General features: G+C 51.0%; 1 protein-coding gene across 1 annotated transcript in view; it reads right to left on the bottom strand.

Annotated features, from left to right (window-relative positions):
• The window catches only part of LOC144175713 (pituitary homeobox 3-like), a 228,779-nt gene that overhangs the window by 75,778 nt on the left and 131,053 nt on the right, over positions 1-21,948 (bottom strand). The window contains exon 4 of the mRNA XM_077704751.1: positions 21,637-21,908. Coding sequence (XP_077560877.1) covers positions 21,637-21,908 — 272 coding nt within the window. The remainder of the gene's footprint in view (positions 1-21,636; positions 21,909-21,948) is intronic.

The raw sequence follows: 21,948 nt of genomic DNA, 5'->3' as shown, positions 1-21,948 counted from the left end.
ATGATTCTGTATAGCTGTTGGCGGGATCAGCCTCGCACGTTTTGCCAGCCGTTGCTCCGGCTCAGCATTTCTGGCGCCACCCATCATCCTCTTCCTCTTCTTCCTCACCAACATTAATGAGACAGAAGAGGTGGTTAGAAGCAGAAACTAGGCAGGAGCTTTCTGTCCAGAGCCCCTGTGGCGCTTGCCCCGGTCCAGGCCCTGTCGATCAGTTTGTGCTGGTCGTGCAGGTGCCCGCTGGCCACGGTTTTCTCCCATGTTTCTTGAGAAGGCGTATTGTTCTGTGTTTGCCAAATGGTGGGGTAATTCCACATCTGTGGCGCCACTCTTCCAGCTATCAGCTTGCTGGGCGTTATGCGGTTGTAGCGTACGATATACTGCCCGCCTCACATAAAAGGCGTTGCAAAAGAACATAGAACAACTCGAAGGTTGCACGAACTTTGCCAACAACTGAACAGTGGCCACTGTAACGTAACTGCAAGGAGCAGGATGGAGGATATATACCTCGCACGGACGCGATACGTGATATCAGTGACCTGCAGATTCTTGGGGGAACCGAAAAAACCCGATGCATTGCTGTGCCACGTATGTTGCGAAAAAAATAAAGATTTTAGTTGTTGCTACTGCTTAGCTCCTAGATTTCTTGTACTCTAGGTGCGACGTGGTATGCGATGCTGAGTGGTCATGTTGGAAGCGTGGCTGCAGCGACAAATTCTACCCCCGGAATTTTCTTCCGTCCGAAAACTCGCGTCCACGGGAAGGCGTGTGCCACAGACGCCAAAATCAACGCAAAAACAGTGCCTCGGGACTGTTTTTGTGAGTCATTTTGGAACTAAGACCTATGCTCTTATTTTCCAGTTATTCTCTCTGGTTGTAAAATCAAAACGAATGACAGTTAATCGGTCGCGCAAATAGGTAATAATATACTATAGGCATACAAGAGCACACGCTGGCAATTACACCCGAGAAATGCGGAGAAAAGTAACAGATTACGAGGAATTCTGCTACTCACGAAAGATCACGCCTGCTCTCGAGCATGTGCGGCGCCCGTGGTCGCCGGGTGGCAGCGGCGACGGCACGCAGCGCCGCCGGGGGTCCCGCCACGGCGACCACCCGTCGCGGCGTTGACAGGAAGCTCGGGTCCGGCAACCCCCCACGGCCAGGGAATATTGGGGACCGCCCGATGCCGCCTTCACTCCGTCCCCAGGCTGTCTATCACGCACGCACTCCCCCCTTCGAATGGTAGATGCTATAAATGAAAATACGGAGAGTGCCGGGGCCGGAAACGGCAAAAATATCGCATACCAATGCGCGGTTTACCCTGCAGCTGGTTTCGGGTGCTCATTTTTACTGCGCGTGCAAGCATCGTGTATGCGAGCAGTCGGAGCTCTGTTTGACTGGAAGTTGCCAAGCTGCGTATTCAGATTACCTAAGGGCCTAATAATAGATTCAACCTTCACACCAAACACCCGAGCATGAAGTTATGAACACTGTACGGCGTGTCGTCCGAAATCCTTTGGCACACGGGGGCGGGAACATCTGAGCAGTGATCGCAGCCTTGCATGCGGATTGGCGTGGGTGCCTGCAGGCTTTTTTTCCTGTACGCCCACATGTCGTTGTTTCGAGGCCCGCGATATCTGCAGATATCTGCAAGGTTCTGCAGATTGCGTCGATTTGACTGATCTCGGTGGAGTTAAGCATAGTGTAAAGCATAGCGTGGGCAATTTGAAATCCCGCGAGAACCTGGACAAGCCACAGCGTGTCTGCCTATGCCTGTAGTCTTGGCTCCGGCCGGTCTTGCTATATGGGTGACCAGTTAATCTGTGATTCAGATCTTCTTTTGGAGGAGGGTGTCGGAGTGGTGCGCCTGGAAAACCATGCTCAGGATCATCACGCTGTGAGATGTCGTAACAGTGTGGGCCCCTAGGTAGGTGACTGTTGGTAGGTGAACCCAACGTTGCTTTTCCGTGGTGAGACCAGGAGCAGCTAAATATTTCGGAGAGGGAAGTTGAGCCGCGTGACTTGGCATATGCAGTCATCATATCCGCCCTCCATTGCCCCCCGACTGACATGTGTGAACGACAAGATGGTGACGTAGCCTGCCCATAGTCCGTGTCGGATCTCCAGATTGTTGTCGAGGTGCGATTGGAGGCCTAAAAGGGCAATGTGGAGAAGCAGAGAGAATACCTCAGCCCCTTACGGTTTAGCCGCCAGCCCAGTGAGAAGGCATCTGTAGCTTGGCCATTATGAAGGTGCAAAATTATGTACCGTCTGCCCTTAAAGGAGCCATGAAGATAAAACAAAAGTTTGTTTTATTCGAAAGATTAGGTGTTTCATAGTACCCCAAGCGCTTTCCCGGAAGCAAATGATGCTTTATTCACTGAGAAATAAGGCAATTTAAGCCAAAATTTCAAATCTCCCGCTAAAATTGCACATTTCGTGACGTTAACAATGGCGTCATACGAGCCGGTCCATGAAACAGATACTTAGTATGTCGACTCCATATAGCACCCACACGCGGGAGTCGACCGAGACGGCGGCCATTTTAAAAATACTAGTAAAACCTAGTGCACCCGCAGCCCTAGTCATGGAATCGCCTGATCCGGAGAACAAAAGTCTCGCCGAGGAGCTCGGGCTTGCATTTAACAACCTCACACCACTTGAACGCTCAATGCTCCTAAGTGCACGAGCGGCAAGAGTTGTGGGATAAGCGGTGGACGGGAAAGCGACCATTCCGCGATAGCCACAACAGACGAACGCCCTGCCGTCGGCACCGCTGCCTCGTCAGCCCCGTCGCGACGGACGAATACAGACTGGTGCGTATGTGCCGTTTTTTTATTACGGTTAATAATAGTTCAGTTTCAGTAGCAGTATCGCTTATGCCAGTTGGCCGGTGTCGTGTATGGAAAGCCGTTCGTGCGACCTCTCTGCTCCGACCAGAAAGATACGAGCGTCAATGCGCAGTGTGTACGGCATTTTTTCCCTCAAGGTCAGAACGCTTTGACGGCGATTCGACGAAGTCGGCGACGAGCGCCAGCATGTCCCAGGAGTGAGCTAACGTAAGGGTCCCTGCCGTAATCACATCCTCGGAAATGAAGCGAGCACACTCGTACTTCCTTTAGCTCTCTTTCTCCTCCGTTTGCAAAGTTCACAAAACGTAGCCACTTGCTTCGCCGAGGTTCGTCGTTGGGCAGCACATGAAAGGAGATCTCCTCACCGGCGGGGATGTCGCACTCCCTCGACGATTTGCCCGTACTTCATGGGCATTTCAAAACGCAGCAACAAAATTTCATTGTAAAGTACTCGAACAAACTGAAGTTTTCAGTGGTTGTAAACTGGAAAAGAGCTCGTAACGACAGCAGCAAGCCAACACCATTCCGAAACTGCGACGACTGTCACTATCTCGTCGCTGCTTGCTGTTCCTTACTCCCCTCGTTTCTATTTTTACCTTTGCTGGTTGGCGATATGACGGCCAACCTCCTGTGAAGGGATTACGATACCAAGCAAGGTCGCGGCTGTGCGTGCTGGGACGGTTCGTTGGCCCCTAAGAGCCTCGAACCCGAAAATTTGTCTGCGCGACGGCGAGATGTCGAGCTCGGCCGGCGGTAGTTTCGTACGCATTGGCGCACACGCTTGCGTGTTCGTTCGGAACTTCAACCGTTTACTCCACCGTTCTTTGTCACAAAAAGAATGTGCAGTATGTTTCACGGGCATTTAGCTCGCTATGCAAACTGTAAGCCCTGCCTAACATGCGTTTGCTTTTGCCGGCCTCCGCCAATCGCAGAGCATTCTCGAGTGACATCATAGGTTCTGTTGCGGAAAATGAGCTGGTGGGTCGCATGGTCATTTCATTTTTTTCCTAATTATGTAGCTTATTTGAGCGAAGTTTGCGTTATAAGTGGTGTCGTTATGGTTTTAACGAGGCAATATTTCGAATGAACCAAACTTGTATTTTCTCTTCATGGCTCCTTTAAGCTAGCTTTCCTTCTTGAGAGAAAATCGCTGGCACTTGTACACTCTGGACCCACATTTGAGAGTGTTCAGCCCTTGTAGAATGGTCGGTGCTTGATGTTGTCAGACGCCCTTTCAGGTGTACTACGAGGACGACATTGGTGGTGTTGCTAGTCGCATGGCCACTCAGTTCGTCTTTTAAAGGCCAACTTCACTAAATATTTCCCCCTCTTGAAAATCCTATTTCCGAATAGTTTGCCTGTAAAGACTGAAAATCGCGAAAATCTGACAAATGAAATGCGTGCATTCCCGCCGCAAGCGATCAGAGGAAATCAGGGATTCTGAAACCGGAATCGAGAATTGCGTGGCCTTACGGCCAAGGTGAAGCAACGTCTTAGCTCACCACCGAGCGGCCGGCCAGCCACCAGCTCGGGAGCAAGCCTGCGCGCAGGCTTTCAGTTGGGTGGCGGTAGTTCTGGGAGCAGTGCGCCAGCGGATCTCAATCGGCTCGCTAGCTGTCCGAATAGCCGGCCGACCAAGACACATCCGGCTGGAATGCGCCACTTTCTTTTCTTGGCTGCTTGCGCGATATGCCGGCAGGTGCAGCGTCGTCTGCCACGGGGTTCTTTAAAGGAGTACTGACACAAAATTTCAATGCTCAGATAGCGATGTAAAAAGCTTCCTTTGTACACAAAGGTGCCTAAGAAGTTTAAACCGTAACCGTTCAGTAGAACATATTTGAAATCAATTTTAATCCTTGCGCGAACGAGAAAGCTCATCCGCGACATCGAGCGAGCTCATGACATCATCTGCGCTTCGACCCAAACGGGAAACGTCAGGGCTACCGGGACGTATCTAGAGCCGCAGTGCTGTTGGCGCGCGCTCTTCCGCCTTGTGCCCACGTCACAGTTTTTTGGACTTACATCACGTGCGAGTACTGCCGGTCGGGCCGGTCTGCGGCGTGCGCGCGCACCCAGGCCGGAATCGGCTGGGGTGCGACAAGACCAATGACGTCAAATGCGCCTTCCCGTCATGGCGGCTGCCTCGGTGTTCGCTTCACCGAAACGGAAACCGGCACGAATGAACGGAGCTGTAAGTAATTATTTATGCTGCGTTCGGCAGTCTAATGTGCCATTCTATGATTAGTGGGATCGTAGGCACCTATAGCCGCAAGAAAAGCAACACAAAATTTCGTGTCAGTACTCCCTTAAAGGAATCTAACGGTTTAAGAATTCATTTCATGGGGCTACCAGTCATGCCCTAGTTGACTTGGAGGTACATGTGCCGCCAGAAATAATTAGAGCACGGGAGCTGTGGCCGAGCCGCATAGGAGCGTCATGTAGCTGCACCGGTGGTAGACGAAAGGAGCAGAACACGCATGCGTGCCTACCGACGGTGATAGCCCATCTATACTTCTCAGCCCACTTCTTTTAACGTGGCTTCGAACATTATTTGCAGCACACTAGTCTCAGCGGTGGCACTGATAGCAGAGGCGGCATATGGCGACGTCGCCCACACACTTTCAGCGCACGCGAGCTGCTGGAGAAGCATACAAAGTGCAGGGCATAGAGTTTCACGCTAATTCCACGTGGTGGAGGTGCGGGGCCGCAACGTCCTGGACCCTGCGGACTCAGCGGAATCCTGCGTTCCCCGTCGGAGTAGGCGAATCGCCGGCTTGCCCGTGGACCCCGCTGACATGGCGCCGCCCCGGAATGGTGAACACTCTTCCCCAGTAGTGGTCAACGGTTGGCACCACAAGGAACCACGCTCGTTCTCTGGGAACGATGATGACGATGTCGAGGATTGGCTCAAACACTACGAAAGGGTGAGCAAATACAATCGCTGGGACACAGCCGCGCAACTAGCCTATGTAGTGGTGTATCTCGTCGAAACAGCTTTGACTTGGTTTGAAAACAATGAATCAAAGCTCACGACATGGGCGAGCTTCGTCGAGGAGCTGAGGAAATCTTTTGGCGACCCCATTTCCCGCCGCAAAAAGGCCGAGCAGACGCTCGCGCAGCGAGCACAGGTACCGGGCGAGACTTGTACGGCATACATACAAGAGGTCCTTAAACTCTGCTCGCTTGTAAACCCGAACATGACTGAGGAGGACAAGGTGGGCCATTTGCTAAAAGGTATAGCGGAGGACGTATACCACTTCTTGATTGCAAAGGAAAACCTAGCCTCTGCAGCAGACGTGGCCAGCTACTGCCGCACATTTGAAGCTCTCAAGCTTCGGCGGATTTGCCCCAAATTTGGCCGTCTTCCAAACGTTCCCACTGTCGCTAGCGTGGACACTGGTCCATCTGAGGATATCGCATCCTTGGTTCGCCGTATTATACGGGAAGAACTAGGGTATCAAGTTCAAGCGTGCACCGCCGGTCCGCCTGCCTATTCGGGGCCTCCTGCAAATTGCGTGTTCCACCAGTGCGCCGTTCACGAGCCTTGCCTTCAAGTACCAGCACCCAGACCACAACTCCGCTACACAGAGCCCTGCGGTACGTTTCCACAAGATGGCGTCAATGTTCAGAGCTTCCGAGCGCCATCTCGGCGACTCGGCTACGAGAGCGAATCCCGTAGAGTAGTCGCTGGCTACCCACGACAACAAGTCGAACCAGCCCGCTACCGGCAACAAGGCGACCAAGACCGCTATCGGGAACCACCGGTTTGCTATTTCTGTGGCGTCAGTGGGCACATCGCTCGCTTCTGTCGCCGTCGTCAGCAGCAAGCTCCGCGGCTCTTTGCTCCTTCTTCACCCAGCCGACGGGATGGCGCAATCCACCAGGATCCCCTTTTCCACTACCCGGCTCCGCTCACCAACCGCAATGCGTCTCCAGCCGTCTCCGACCGTAGCATCACACCACCGCTTCGCCAGGGCCGGTCGCCGTCGCCTCGCCGCCGGTCCGTGCCCCCGCCGCTGGGAAACTAGCTGGTGCGGCCGACAGGGGTGAGGTCGCGGAACGGTCGGTTTTACCAAATCCCCTGTCAGTAATGATGGTAGAGAACAAGGTGTGTATTTGTGTCGACGGTGTGAACGCAACTGCTTTGGTGGATACTGGTGCTAGTGTGTCAGTGATGAGCTCGTCATTTAAAGATCGCCTTGGACATAAAGTTATGTTTGAGTGGGATGGAACTAGACATTTCCGTGGGGTTGGTGGTGAGCCTTTGCGGGTAGTTGGAATTATCTCGGCAGACGTTGTGCTTGGCGGAGACACCTTCAGAACTGAGTTTACCGTATTGGAGTACGCAACGCACGATGTCATTCTGGGTATCGACTTTTTGAAAGAATGTGGGGCAAAGTTAGATTGCGGTGCTGGAGAGATTTCATTGGGAAGTGTATTGCCTGTCTGTATCGAGCAAGCCACCGAACCCGGCCGAGGAGTGTTCGCTGTTGCCGATGATACGCTATTGCCTCCTATGGCAGCCATGTTCGTTCCCGTGAAGTGCAGCCAAATGAGCAAGGGTAGCCCCTGTGTGGCGTTAGTTGAGCCCGAACTGAACACAGCGATGAAGAAAAATGTGTTCGTACCTCGGGCTTTGGTTCATGCGGAGGGTGGCTTTACTCACCTGTGGACAGTGAACGCAAGCTCAGAATCCGTACTTCTCCCTCAGGGCCTCACGCTCGCCAGTTATGCCAATTATTTAGATACTTCACTGGACGCTATTTCTATGGCTGGCCCTGCGACTAATGTGGAACCGGACTATACAGCCAATTTCATCAAAATGGTTAACAAATCGTTGCCGTCTGAGCAACGACACGCATTACAAAAATTGCTGGCTCGGCACGCTTCGGTGTTTGATTTTGCGCAGGGTAAATACCCTCCTGCGCCGCCAGAGTCTCGGACGCAACATCGAATTTACACCGGCGATGCACCACCCATCCGGCAGAAACCTTACCGCGTGTCTCCTGCTGAGCGCAGCGCTATAAATGAGCAGACTGAGGAAATGCTCCGGAAAGGTGTAATTCAGGAATCTACCAGCCCATGGGCCGCTCCTGTAATACTGGTCAGAAAGAAGGACAACACGTGGCGATTTTGCGTTGACTACCGTAGACTTAATAATGTGACGAAGAAGGACGTCTACCCACTTCCGCGAATTGACGACGCCATCGATTGTCTGCATTCTGCCTCCTACTTTTCGTCGGTTGATCTTCGATCGGGCTACTGGCAGATTCCTATGCACCCGGACGACAAGGAAAAGACAGCATTCGTCACACCAGATGGCTTGTTCGAATTTAATGTTATGCCGTTCGGCCTGTGCAACGCGCCCGCAACATTCGAAAGATTCATGGACTCTGTCCTTCGGGGCCTGAAGTGGGAAGTCTGCATGTGTTATCTAGATGACGTCATAATTTTCGGCCGGACGTTCAACGAGCATAACCAGCGGCTTGATGTTGTTCTCCAGCGCATCGCGCAGGCTGGCCTGGTCCTGAACTCGAAGAAGTGCCATTTCGGAGAGCGCCAGGCGCTTGTGCTCGGCTTCCTTGTTGACTGCGATGGTATCAGGCCTGACCCACAAAAGATTGCTGCGGTTCGTGACATTCAAAAACCCCGATCACTTAAGGACCTGCGGAGCTTCCTTGGACTGTGCTCCTACTTTCGTCGGTTTATCAAAGACTTCGCCAAGATCGCCTGTCCCCTCACAGCTCTTCTTCGTAAAGACACGCCCTTTGTGTGGACTCCCGAATGTGACTCGTCTTTCACGGAGTTGAAGCGTTTGCTGACATCCGGTCCTGTGTTGCGCCACTTCGACCCCTCGGCCCCCATTGAGATCCACTCAGACGCCAGCGCCATTGGTGTTGGGGCTGTGCTGGTCCAACCGCATGGAGGTGCGCATAGCGCTGTCGCCTACGCAAGTCGTACCCTCTCGAAAGCGGAGCGCAACTACACGGTGACAGAACTAGAATGCCTTGCGATGATTTTCGCCATTCAGAAGTTCAGACCCTACATTTATGGACGTCATTTTACCATCGTAACCGACCATCACTCCCTGTGCTGGCTTGTCGGACTACGCGACCCCTCGGGTCGACTTGCTCGCTGGTCTTTACGGCTTCAGGAATTCGATTTCGCTGTTGTCTACAAGAGCGGGCGCCGCCACACCGACGCTGACTGTTTGTCACGCCTTCCTCAACAAGCGCAGCTATTTGAGGAAGAACACCATGCCGATTCCTTAGCTTCCATCTCGACCACGCTCCCCGATGCACTCGTGTTTCAGGAAGAGCAACAGAAAGATAGCAGCTTGCAGCCATTTTTTGTCTCCGCACAGGCGTCTCAAGCGTCGACTTCACCGTTCGTCATCCGAGATGGCTTGCTCTGGAGACGGAATTATTCGTCCGATGGTGCTCGCTTTCTGCTTGTCGTGCCTGAGAGCCTCCGGCCTGTCGTCCTGCATGCCATGCACGACGACGTCACCTCAGGGCATCTTGGTTTTGCCCGCACGCTTTACCGACTCCGTCAACGTTTCTACTGGCCTCGCCTCCGAAAGACGACGAAGCAGTACGTCGCCGGATGTCAGGTGTGCCAGCGCTACAAGCATCCCACAGTCCCTCCTTCCGGGCCTTTGCATCCGGTGCATCCACCAACGTCACCTTTTGAAAAAGTAGGAATTGACTTGCTCGGCCCGTTTCCCAAGTCGGTGGCCGGGAATCGATGGATACTTGTCTGTGTCGATTACCTGACAAGATATGTGGAAACGACTGCTCTGCCATCCGCTACAGCTTCCGAAGTCGCACACTTTTTTCTGCACTTCATCATACTGCGCCATGGTGCCCCCCGGGTGGTTATAAGTGATCGCGGACGACAATTCACAGCGGATATCGTCGAAGAGCTCCTTCGTCTTTGTGGGTCACAATACCGACACAGCACGCCATATCACCCACAAACCAATGGCCTTACTGAGCGCACAAATCGTACACTGACAAACATGTTGGCCATGTACGTATCCTCAGATCACAAAAACTGGGACGATGTGTTACCTTTTATCACATACGCTTACAATACCGCTAAGCACGAGGTCACGGGATACGCACCTTTCTTTCTTTTATACATGCGACTGCCCAGCAGCTTCCTCGACAGTATCCTGCCCTTTTCTTACCATGAAGATGTTTCTTTAGCGCAGACTCTCTGTCGTGCTGAAGAGGCGCGCCGCCTTGCCCGACTACGGACTTTGACGTCCCAGGCGAAGACTAAGGCGCGATATGACCGACGACACGCACCAGCTTCGTACTTTACTGGTGACCTTGTCTGGCTCTGGACGCCGCTACGCAAACGTGGTTTGTGTCAGAAGTTTCTATCAACCTACACCGGCCCGTTTGTAGTTGTGCGAAAATTAAGCGACCTGAATTATGAAATCGCTAAAGTGATGTACCAAGATCGTCGGTCCCGCAAAACTCAAGTTGTTCACGTCGCCCGCCTGAAGCCTTGCCAACCCCGACAACTTCAACTCGCTCAGTGAGCTTCGTCTCGCCCCGGGGAAGTGTTACAGCACAGTTTCTACGAAGGACATTGTCTTTGGGGTTTCTAATGGAAAGGGATTGACCAAGCCCCATGTGGTTTGGTAGAAGAAGAGGTTGAGGTGGTGACTGTGCCGGCCGCTTCCCGATCTGTTCGCTTGGCCCTTCCCGGTCCACACAACTGTAAATAAACCCATTCCATCCATCAAGACCGTGTCAATACTATAGGGAAATCTATCGCTGCAGTCGCAAGCCGCCGTGGGCAGCGCCATTGCCGCTAGCGACATTCCTCGCCTATTGGCTTAGCTAGCAATATGGCTTGTTTTTTTGTCTCGAAGCCAAAATCAACAAAAAAGTGTTACATTTTTTTCTTGTTCATCGTGCCTGAAGCTTCTACATAATCACTCACAAATTAATCTTTTTGGAGGGACAATTTTATAATAACAAACAAATTTGATCAACATTCTGCAGTAACATTGCTGCTTTTTGCGGCCAGAGCCAACTCTTCAGCCTGTTCATGAGCCATGCCAAGGACAAGTGGAACGTGCCTGCCCGCTACATGACGGAACGCTCGCCGAAGCGCAGCTCCCCTAGACAGTAGCGCCAGATTTCCATCTTTAATATAGTAGTGTAAAACTGTGTTGCAGGGGTCTGAAGTGGCGATTTTTCTTTTGCAATATTTTTAGGTGGGTATGCTATCAGCGCCATCGCCGAGACCAGTATGCTGTGAACAACACTGTAAGGCTCATTAAAAGAAGTGGGTTGAGGTGCATAGAGGGGTTATAGGCGCCGGTAGGCACGCATGCGTGTTCTGCTCCTTTTGTTTACCTCCGGTGCAGCTACACGGCGCTCCTATGCGGTTTGGCCACAGCTCCCGTGCACCAATTACTTCTTACGGCACCTTTACGTACTGCACATTCAAAATAAATATTCCGAAGCGAAATTTCGGTGCAGTTGGCCTTTAAACAGGAGCAAGGCACCAGGCGTCAATAGATGTTGGCGAAATTTCAGCATCGTTGTCTTGATGTTACCACAGTCGTCCTGGTACGGTTTTTCCTTGTTGACAACTGCGTGCTCAGGGAGTTTGCCCACGCGCGAAGGGAGAGAGATGGGTCTCAATTGGATAGAGCTTCAAACGAGTGCCGCCAAACTTCATGAAACGTTCTACTCATGAATGCAGACATGCCCAATTCGCCAGCTGAAAGTATGTGACAAATAAGAATTGCCGCTCGAAAAGACTTTTCGAAGCCGGCAAGTGCACGAGAAGTTCCCGAAGCAGAGAAGAACGCACTAAGCAAGGAAATGATACAGTTGAGCCAGAAATTTGAGTATTGTTTATTCATGAACGACCAGTCTACGCGTGACAAAAAAAGCCTCAAAAGCCATTACCGTCGGCCATACAGATTTTACGGTACAAAAAATTACGCCCACCTCCCCTCGCGGGAACCCTGGTGTGATGCGACGCTGAGGGGGGTGTAAGCGCAAGCAGAGAGCGACCGTCGACCGAAAGGCCGCCGGAGAGCGGCACACCGGTTATATGCGCAGCGCGCCCGAAGGAGACGAGACCGCGGAGAGAGTGCCGCGCCTATGACGCAACACAATCCAACACAATCCACTTTAACCCGATCCAATACAAATCCAATCCAATCCAAGTCAAGCCAAGCCAAGCCAAGCCAAGCCAAGCCAAGCCAAGCCAATCCAATCGAATCCAATCCAATGCCCCGCGCGAGAGAGTGTTCGCTATCGGAGAGGAGAGGGGGAGAGTGGCTGCGGACAACGGACGCACGCGGACAACAACGGACGCACGCAGGAAGGACAGGGCCGCCGACAAGAGATGCTCTGAGCGTCGCATCTAAAAAAAAGACCACCTGAAGGCCCTCACTCTAACCGGCCCTTTATCTGCTCTGCCCCCGCTCCCAAGATCAGCCGACAGTTCTATAAACAAATATTTTGCAAATGCTAGCTTAACCCAAGAGACATTCCATAAATGGTACACCCCATCTCTGCCGCATCGATGTCCCTTCTGCGCCTCCCTGACACCCGCCAATCCCCAGCACCTGATTTGGCACTGTCCAAAATTTACGCGTTAATGAACCTTCAACCCTCCTCCAAATGCCTCCTCCTCAAACATCGACCCTCGAACACTGCAACCCTCCACGCTGACTTTATTTGCGCACTACTCTCTAGAAAGCGGTCTAGCGCGAGCAGTTTAGAGGCGTGAGCCTGCTCTCCTCACCCCACGTGGCCTCTTCCGCCTTCGTAAGTGGCCAACCAGCTTCAACTTGAACTGTCCATTTTCAAGATGTCCGAAGCTACGAACATCCCACCCTTGTACTCCCGCTTTTCCCACTTGACCTAGCGTCTTCCTCATGCAATAAAGGCTATCTCTCTCTATCAAGCGTGACAAGTAACATGTGCCCTCTTGCACGCTCGTAAAAGCATGGTTAAATGTGTTTGGTGTCATCCCAGTTCCCAGTGGTGTACACTGACATGTATTCGGGCGTCACTGTTTACCTTACGCAGTACTTGTAGTGCGACCCACTCATTAGACGACTCGACAAAAGGGGTAATATTATTACGAAATTACAGAAGATCAAATGAGAAGGTCTTGATAAATGTACTACACCTGTACTTAACGAAATTCTGGGGTATAATTACACAATCGCAGGCGGTATATATAATTTCATAAACCTTAAATACGGCAGGAATTATAGGCCAGGTGTACCTCACGTGTTTATATAAGGGCCTGGTTAAAGCAAAAAAGATTTGCAGCTGCGTGGGAGTTGGAAAGCCATTTTGCTAGCAAGCTATCCGGAGTTAACTTTTCTGACTTAATTAATCGATTCACGACTTCCATGCGCCGGTAGCTTCCATAGGGTTGCTTCCATAAGCGGCTTATGAAGGGGTTAAACTTTCCTTACTTGGACAAAAAATAATCGGCCACTGCACGCAATCTTATTTGCATAACGATCATATCAAATTTCTGTACGTCATCGCTTGCATCGTTGAAAACTTGCACAACCCACATAATCAGCCGCTTCGTAATTGTTCTTCGCTTTGACCTCTCGCGATGTCTTAACTACATTCGTCCTGTCGTAGGATTCGGAAGAATTAAAAAAGTACAATGTAGTGCCAGCCTGTTTATTTTTGTATTTGTTATTCTTTAAATAATCTTGAGAATTAAATTGCGCTATTTGCAGAACATATCGCTAATTTGTAAGCTATCTCCAGAAACCAAAAGGTACGATGCAAGTGCTAATTGTTTTACCCGAAAAGGCTGATTGGTTTATGCCACCCATCCCTTCTTCGGTACGACTAATATTCCCGACGTGAGCTTGGACAATTCGGGAGAATATGCCTCCTACAACTTAAAGGAGCCATGAAGACAAAATGCAAGTTTGTGTTATTCGAAAGATTTCGTGTTTATAGTGCCCCCAGCGCTTGTCCGAATGCAAACGATGCTTTATTAACTGAGAAATTAGTCAATTTAGGCAAAAACTTTGATTTTCCCGCTCAATCGTGCGTTTTCGTGGTCCCAAATGACATCACAGGAACCGACCGCTCTGCAGCCTAGGGTCCCTTGATTCACGGATCCGCCGTACAGGGTGGAGACACGTATGCGCTGGCGCAGCCATTTTGGTCCACTCGCTCGCTGCCGAAACAAGTCATTGTATCAAAACCGCGCTAAAATTATCGCCGCAACAGGGTTAACTGGCGAAGTTTGAATCATCTTATCTGTTTCGCGTTGCTGGGTCTCGTGGGAAACGAGAACAACGCGTTCTGCACGTTGACCCAACTGCAGCGGCACAGGACCGTTCAAAGGGTGTCTCCACCCTGTACGTTGGCGTTGGCACTGGGGTACTCGCGCGTTTGTTTACGTTACCGAACCTAGATGGCGCCACCATACCGTGGCGTGTCGTTTTCTGCCTTTTTTTCGTTCTGGGAGAAAATGGTTTCGTGAAACATAGTGCTCGCTCGACAAATATGTTCACGTAAGACACCGTCGAGTCAATCAATCGGCCAGTGTCATCTGAGACAACCCCAAAGCCTCGCAGTTCTATGCAGCTAAACAAGCATAGTGCGCGCAGTACCAACAACACCAGTACGAAGCGGTACTTCTATGTTTACATGTGCTTTCGTAACTTACACTTACCACCATTCTTACGGCTTTAAAAAGAATGTGCCCTAAATTTAAGCGCAAATAGTTCGTTCGGCAAGCTTGTAAGCTCTGCCTAATTTGCGTTTACTTTCGCCGGCCTCCGCCAATCGCAGAACTGGCTCGAATGACATCATAGGTTCTGTTGCGGGAAATGAGCTAGCGGGTCGCATGGCCATTCCCTTTTTTCGTAATTATGTAGCTTATTTGAGCGAAGTTTACGTTAAAAGTGGCGTCAGTATGATTCTAACGAGGCAATCTTTTGAATGAACCAAACTTGTGTTTTTTCTTCGTGGCTCCTTTAAGCCAAGGACTGAACTTAAGTCGCTGAAAAGGAAAGTAGGCCACCTTTGGGAGCACCGGGTCATCCGTGAGGGAGACGCGGGGCATGCAAGGGATTAAGTTGGAATTAAGTTGGCCAAGCTCGTGCGAGCAAAATTTGCCCTGGTGGTGCTTAGGCTTTGTTGTAGCTCACCACCTGCAGTTCCGCACCGCGTGATACACGTAGGCCCATTCTGACTGCAAACTACACAGCGACCAATGCACTCCCACAGCCGCATCATGGCGACAACTCGTCCACGGTAAAGTTTAACGATGGGTGTAATGAAGACGTTTTTCTCACATATCAGAAAATGAGATAGGGTTTCGCTGCTCCAAGACACGCATAGATTCGTGCTTATAAGTACAATATCCACTGCGAGTCCGTAGGTGCTATTCTGTGGGTACGTTACATTTTGCTTGACCTGAGAGTACAGGCGTACGGGCAGAGATTTCTTATGAAGCGTTGTCTAATACACCATTGCGGATACGTGCTGCTGCGTTGGCCGGTATACGTAACAATGGGTAGACTAATAGCAGAAACTGTCGGGTCACGCACGTCAGTGTAGGAGAATATAAGCCGAACGTGACACTTTCAGGTCTTGCGATGTGAGCCGGCACCCGCTTCAAGTGCAATGAGTACGATTAGTATGTTATGCAATGAGCAGCGGATGACATTTGAACACAAAGTGTTAGGTTAGGCCTAACATCCAATTTTCAGGCTTAACGTTACGTAACTTTAACGTTGAGCCTGACGATATGCCAAGCTACTTAACTATACCTCGAGCTTTAGATACACCGGCTGATGACGTTAAACCTCAAAGCACGACGCTAGGCCCAACATCGCGCCATCGTCTAGACTTGTCGTTTCTTCCCTCTGCCTCTGTGTACACCTACCTTCCCCCCTTTTTTATGTCTTCTCTTTCTTTCTCTCTATTTCCTTCTTTCATTTTACTATCCTTATGTGTTTAAGTACCTGTATATGAGGAGCATGGACACGCGGTGGAGACGGAGGACCAGACAGCTGACCAAGCGGTACGGAATTTTGGTAGGGGAAGGTGGGTTATACACAACAGTTAAAAACCAGGTAAAGGCAGCAGAGACTACGAACTGGGTACAAAGAATGGAAGGGAAAAAACTCTGGAGCCTTATAGGACAGAGAAACTAGAAATCAGGAAGGAAGGTTTCTATGGCAATACGCGAGGCAGTGCATTGCTTTTTGAAGCACGGGCGGGGTGTCGGAGAAACGGGCTGAAACGGCTAACTGCAGGCAACAGGACGAAACTTGTGTATGATGCGGCAGGGATCGGGAGAGCGTAGAACATATTGTGATAGACTGCAGAGAGATACAACCGCAGCGGGACGATGGCGAAACGACATTGCCGGAGGCTTTGAGATTTGGTGTGAGGGGGAGCCTCAACTTCAGGGCCATACAAAGGACGACGAGGCGGCTGTTGTGGCGGTGGAAGAAAAGTAGGGAAGAGAGTGGGACGTAGGAAGAGTAATATACCTAATTAGACATGAGAACAGAAGGGGGGGGGGGGGTAAACAGTGGGGCAAGGGCAGGAAGGGGGGAAGCGTTGGGAGTTTAAAACCGGGGGGGGGGGGTAACCCATTAGGTTAGTTAAGGGTAGAGCAAATAAATAGAATAACACAGGCAAGTCGGTTGGTAACAACCTGCGTCCCGACACATAGCGAGGGCCTCTAATCGTCGTCGTCATCGTAATCACCGCAATCATCATCATCATCATCATCATCATCAAACCCCTTTCACACCTTGTATAGACCTGTGCACTGCGCGTTCATTTTCATTTCCCCGCAAAACGAAATTGCTTCCATGGAGGTGTTCCTTGTGCTTTAGTTGGGTTTGTTGTTTTCTATGTACAACAGCAGTTCTTGCCTAATTTGCCCGCCGAAAAGAGTAAGTGATAGCGTCGATTTGACTTTACGAGCGTCCAAACCCTGCAAGCAGCGATAGAAGCTGAATGAAAAAATATTAAACCCGGTTCCACCCAGTCCGAAATCTGATAAGACAGCCGAGCTGTCGTTCTCTTGTGTAGGATCAAACGTAAACGGGCGCTTCCCCAGAACGGCAGCGCCGTCGCCCCGCAAATTCTACAGTTCGCGCAAAGGAATCGGCAGCTAAACCTCCATGGTGGGAATCTCCCTAGCCTCTCCTTATCCTAGCGGGAGGGAAAGGAACGTGTCCTTGCGACACCACTGCGCCCTCTATTGGTGGGCCTAGGAACCGTCCCACGGGCGGTTCCCCACCCACCGATGGAGGGTACCGGCGGGTCTGGGAACCTGCTCCTACCCTGCGTGACGCCCGACCTACAGCAGAAGGATGCATATGCTCCACCTACAACAGCTCTGCTGTTAAAATTCAGAGTCAGAGTTTAACGCGCCGGCGCTAGGCGACGAAAGCGTGGCGCAGTGAAACTACGCGGATTAATTATACCCCTAACAATGCCTAGACGTCAGCCAAATGAGAACTCCGTTGTGAATTGAACACGCCCTGGATGGTTTCAACTGGAGATGGAACCTGAATGGGGTTGCCCAATAGTAGCACTAGGACACTACAGTTAGAACACCTCACAATCAGACCTGGCCATCAAATGTAATCTCAGTGCGAGAATAAAGGAGTACATTTGTGCTATGTTCTTTGGCAAGTTCTTTTATTACAAGAAAAAGCAATGTCAACGATGGTCTAATGGTTGCCCTTCGGTTGGTTGGCACATGTCCCTTCCGCATACTAAGTGTGCGCGTGCGAGAGCAAGTGCATTTGCGCTTCATAGTACACAGAAGGCGACCAGCGGTTGCGCATGGATCTCGTTTCGGTCAGACTGGATCCCAGTGAGCGCCATCTAGTCGCGCCCTGTTTGTCGTGAAGCGTCCGCAAAAATATCGGCGACGGAAGCTGTTAAGCATTGTTCCGTTCACCAGAAGCTGACTTCTCCGCATATTGACTGTCTATGTGGTATTGCCCACTTTACTAAATGTTCATGAGCGAAGATAACCTTTTTTGTAGTTTTTTGAGGAGGAGAGCTCAAATGTCTTTGGAGATTATGGTTAATTTCCAACCATCGGCACGCATCGCGATCGATGGGCAGTAGGCGCGTATCATCGCACCAGTTCACATCATTTCCATTACAGAGGCTTCATTAAATGGCAGGACAAAAAAACAACACAAGACTGACATGCGCGAGTAATGAAGAAGAAGCCTACCGAATTACCACCGTTTAAAGTATTTTACAAAAACTCTGACGCCCATTATAGAGGGAGGGGCTGGAAGAGGTCGAAAATAGTGTAACATGAGCCCAGCGTTGCTTCTGATGCTCAAGGCCCACGGCAATATCCCATTGTGGCATGACCGAAGACATTGCTAAAACTGAGACCCGGGGAGAAAATTCCAGCAGACTGCCCTGATATTTCTCCTTGCGAACCGAGGGAGAGTATACCAAGCAGCTTGGTTTACTGTCGCGATGAGGGATCCCTTAGATATTATTAGCAATAGGTTGGCTACTGACGTAGTGAAACACGTGCAAACAAGAATAAACCAGTTGGATCTAATCGCCTTAACATTTATTCTGATTTTCCTACAAAAACCCATCGCGCCGAGGTATACACATCCCTAAACAAACTAAAGTGTGGGACACACACAGGTCCGAGGATTGAGAACCCTAGCCGCCCTGGCTCTCGCTTGCCCATGGGTGCACTGCTTTTATTCGTAGCGGAAGTTCGGGGCTCCTGCCACTAGCCAGTCTTGTTAGTTGTTCATCCTCATCTTCAATCGCAGAGACTGGACGTCTGTCCCATTATCTGCTCTTTCTACACTTATTTCCCCCTGTTGCTTCATCGCAGAATGTGGTGCATGCTCGGATACAGCGAAAAAATGCCCGTATGTCACCGAGTCCCTGCTGTACGACTTTACTCCTTCCTCCACGTACCCCCCCTCCCTGGCTGTGGGGCAGCGGTTAACGCGTAGCGGCTAGGCCGGAAGACCAGGTAGCAGTTGAGTTATGCTCCTGTACACGTTTTCTATGGCTCCCACTCCTGCAATAGTATGCATTCGGTTTTGACTTGGAAAGAGGCTATCCTTATGTGCAATGTGACGGAAGCTTGGCCAACCATCCCGTGCCCTCAGCTTCAGTAGCGGTGCGCAAAATTGGGGAAAGAGCGGGGGACGCGTGCCGCCATCAGTCAGCGGAGACCGCGGCGTCCCCAGCGATGCCACGTAGCCCCGCGGGGCGCCGCGGCGTCGTCGATGACAGCGGCCACCTCCTCGATCGCCTGCGAGCCGTGGCGCCTGTCAGCTCTGCCGTTTCGTTTGCCTGCGCCGTGCTGCGGTGCGGTGTGAAGCCGGGGCGGGCCCGTCGGGCTCGCTGAATGTCGCGTGCGCCCTCTGGGGCTCACGCAGCACGCGTGCGTGTCGGCGCGGTGTGCCTCGGACGTCGATAGACGTAAACCCGCATCGGCTCACGTCGCATACAGAGAGGCACTGCATGCGACACAAAGCGGACGGGATGCCGCCTGCTGGTTTGAATTTACTTTTATGGTGCATAACCCACCGGATGCTCTTTGTGGTCACTGTTTTGAAACTACATTCGGCATATGGGTTCCAATCTAACCGCGTATTGGCGTAAACATCACACCGCCAACTGTACGTAAATAATTTAGTGGCCCTGTGAAGATGCCTTACGCGCGACAGTCAGAGGGGAAAAGTTCACAGATATTATCATGTTTAATGGCACAGAAACCAACGACATACTGAATGTGGATCTATGCTAAAAATATTCAAAACGATCCCATGGTTGCTGACGGGGTGCAAAGCACGAAACATGCGCCGTGAACGAACGTTGACCCCGTGGAAATAAATCGTCTGTGCATGATATTGCACGAACTATGCCTTCTGTTTTGTTCACCTATGTGTTTTCTTGCCAGCGTCTGGCCGCGCCCAGTTATCTTTACTGTTTTCCCAGTGAAGCACGTGTTCCCTTCTCTTCCTTCTGTATGCCGCACGAGCTATCCCATCTGATAGGAAGAGTCTTTCGTCCTGTCGTCGCTAGACTAGAATAATCTTCCTTGATCTCAAGTTTTCTGGATGTAATTCGACGGCTCCAGAAACAATCACGCCGAAAGATAAATGCTCATAGGGCAGACGCCGCGACATTCGATTCGTGGAAAACCGTTTATGCACATCACGTGGTTGACTGCTGCGTCGCCGCTTGTGTATCATTTCAGTTCTTAGCAGCGCACAAGCTCGCTCCAATAAACTTTTGTTGTTTGTTGTCTGAAAAAACCCACCTCATCACTGGCTAAGCGACAATATGACTAGTGAGAGTTCTTTTCAAAGAGCTAAACTTACGCCCTGGCGTCCTACAAAGGGGGAATGAGCTCGAAAAGGCTAGTACAAAGCAGTAAAACGGCCGGACTCGACAGGAGATGAGCGGCTTGTGGCCGCCTGACGGTAAGGCAAACTGCACAGTCACCGGAGGTGACCCCGTTGGTCGCGTGGCAAGCACGTCAGCTGCGTGCGACGCCACAGGTGGGCGGGCAGCCCGTGAAACCTCCTTTTTTGCCAATTGAACAGTCAACTTGGCGGCTTATCTAGTCGCAAGACGCCCAAAATCACCTAACGGTGTTCTGCAGTTGCACGGGACATCAGCGGCACAGGAAGTGGGGACGGAGCGTGACAGTATTGGGCAGCGTTTTCTCTGCGAAGATGTTTGACCTCTTTTAGGCACAGTTGATGGTCATGCAGCAGCGGAGGCCTTAATTTGCCTTTAAGGTTAAAAGCAATTAAACTTGCACTCTTATCACTCAGGGCAATGAGAACATTGTTATATAGCCAAGGTTTGCCTCATATGTGCCCGATGTTTTCTGCAGGCTACACAACGTTGATGTGATAAAAATTGGAGCCAATGCTTGTAGTAGGAATGTTTGTTTGTCTCCATATACCGCTTGTTCGGGGACATGGATACGAACGAACAAAAATTTCTGCGCCAGTACGGTATCCGTAAGAGAAGACCAACTTCGGTAATAGAGAGACCAAAAAACCTTATTGAAAAAAAAAAAAAAAACGCTTTTAATATTGGCTTCTTACTTCCGCTAGAAACGCGCCGAATAACATCATATGAGGCTTCACATATCAATCAGTGTATCATCCCCCCTTTCCTCCTTCTAACTCTCCCCCCCCCCCCCCACACCAAAAAAAAAAATAAAGGTTGATTTGGTAAAACACTTCCATTGTCATGAGTGGCCCCCCACACCAAAAAAAAAAATAAAGGTTGATTTGGTAAAACACTTCCATTTTCATGAGTGGGACGGTGACAGAGGCTCATTAGCATGTTATATAGACATTGCTTTGCGTTTTCCCAGACTCATTTTCACTTATCGTTTACAGTGTTCACAGTATATAGAGTAGACACTCGTTATAGCGCAGTACTCAGGGAAAGGAAACGGACTTTTTTATCAAGCGCTACTTCTTTAAAGACTCAGATTATTTGGTTTCCATGAACAATAGCAAAAACTTCCAATAACGCGACAATTCGCATACAGTGATTTTGTTTTGGCAAAAGTTTAGTGCATGTTAGAACGGAACTCGGCCTGGGCGCAGGCGCGGCGACTTTTACTCCACACTTTGACCGGAAGTCCTGTCCACTGCCCATGACGGCACAGGCCCGGCCGGTGCCGGATATATTGAGATGGTGACGCAAGAAACATGCAGAAATGAGGCGGAGGCCACATGTGTTGTACGCACCCGGACCCTGGCCTCGGTGAGGTTCGTCCACATGGCGATCTCCTCCCGCGTGGACATGTCCGGGTAGCGGTTCCTCGCGAAGGTCGCTTCCAGCTCCTGCAGCTGCTGCGACGTGAAGTGCGTGCGCTGGCGCCGCTGCCGCTTCTTCTTCTTGGGGTCCTCGTCGGCCTCCGAGGAGACGGCGCCCCCGCCGCCGCCGTTGTGGCCGCCGCCGTCGACGCCGTTGCTGCCGGCCGCCTTGTCCGGGAGCACGGTGGACGTCGATATCGAGTCTGCGCGGGAGACAGGCGCCAGAATGATTTCTCTCTCTCT

Source organism: Haemaphysalis longicornis, unplaced genomic scaffold (assembly GCF_048455015.1).
Source record: "Haemaphysalis longicornis isolate Haplotype H1 unplaced genomic scaffold, Haemaphysalis longicornis Haplotype H1 scaffold_1, whole genome shotgun sequence".
In the NCBI taxonomy this organism is placed as follows: domain Eukaryota; kingdom Metazoa; phylum Arthropoda; class Arachnida; order Ixodida; family Ixodidae; genus Haemaphysalis; species Haemaphysalis longicornis.
This window is presented reverse-complemented; position numbering and strand designations above follow the sequence as displayed.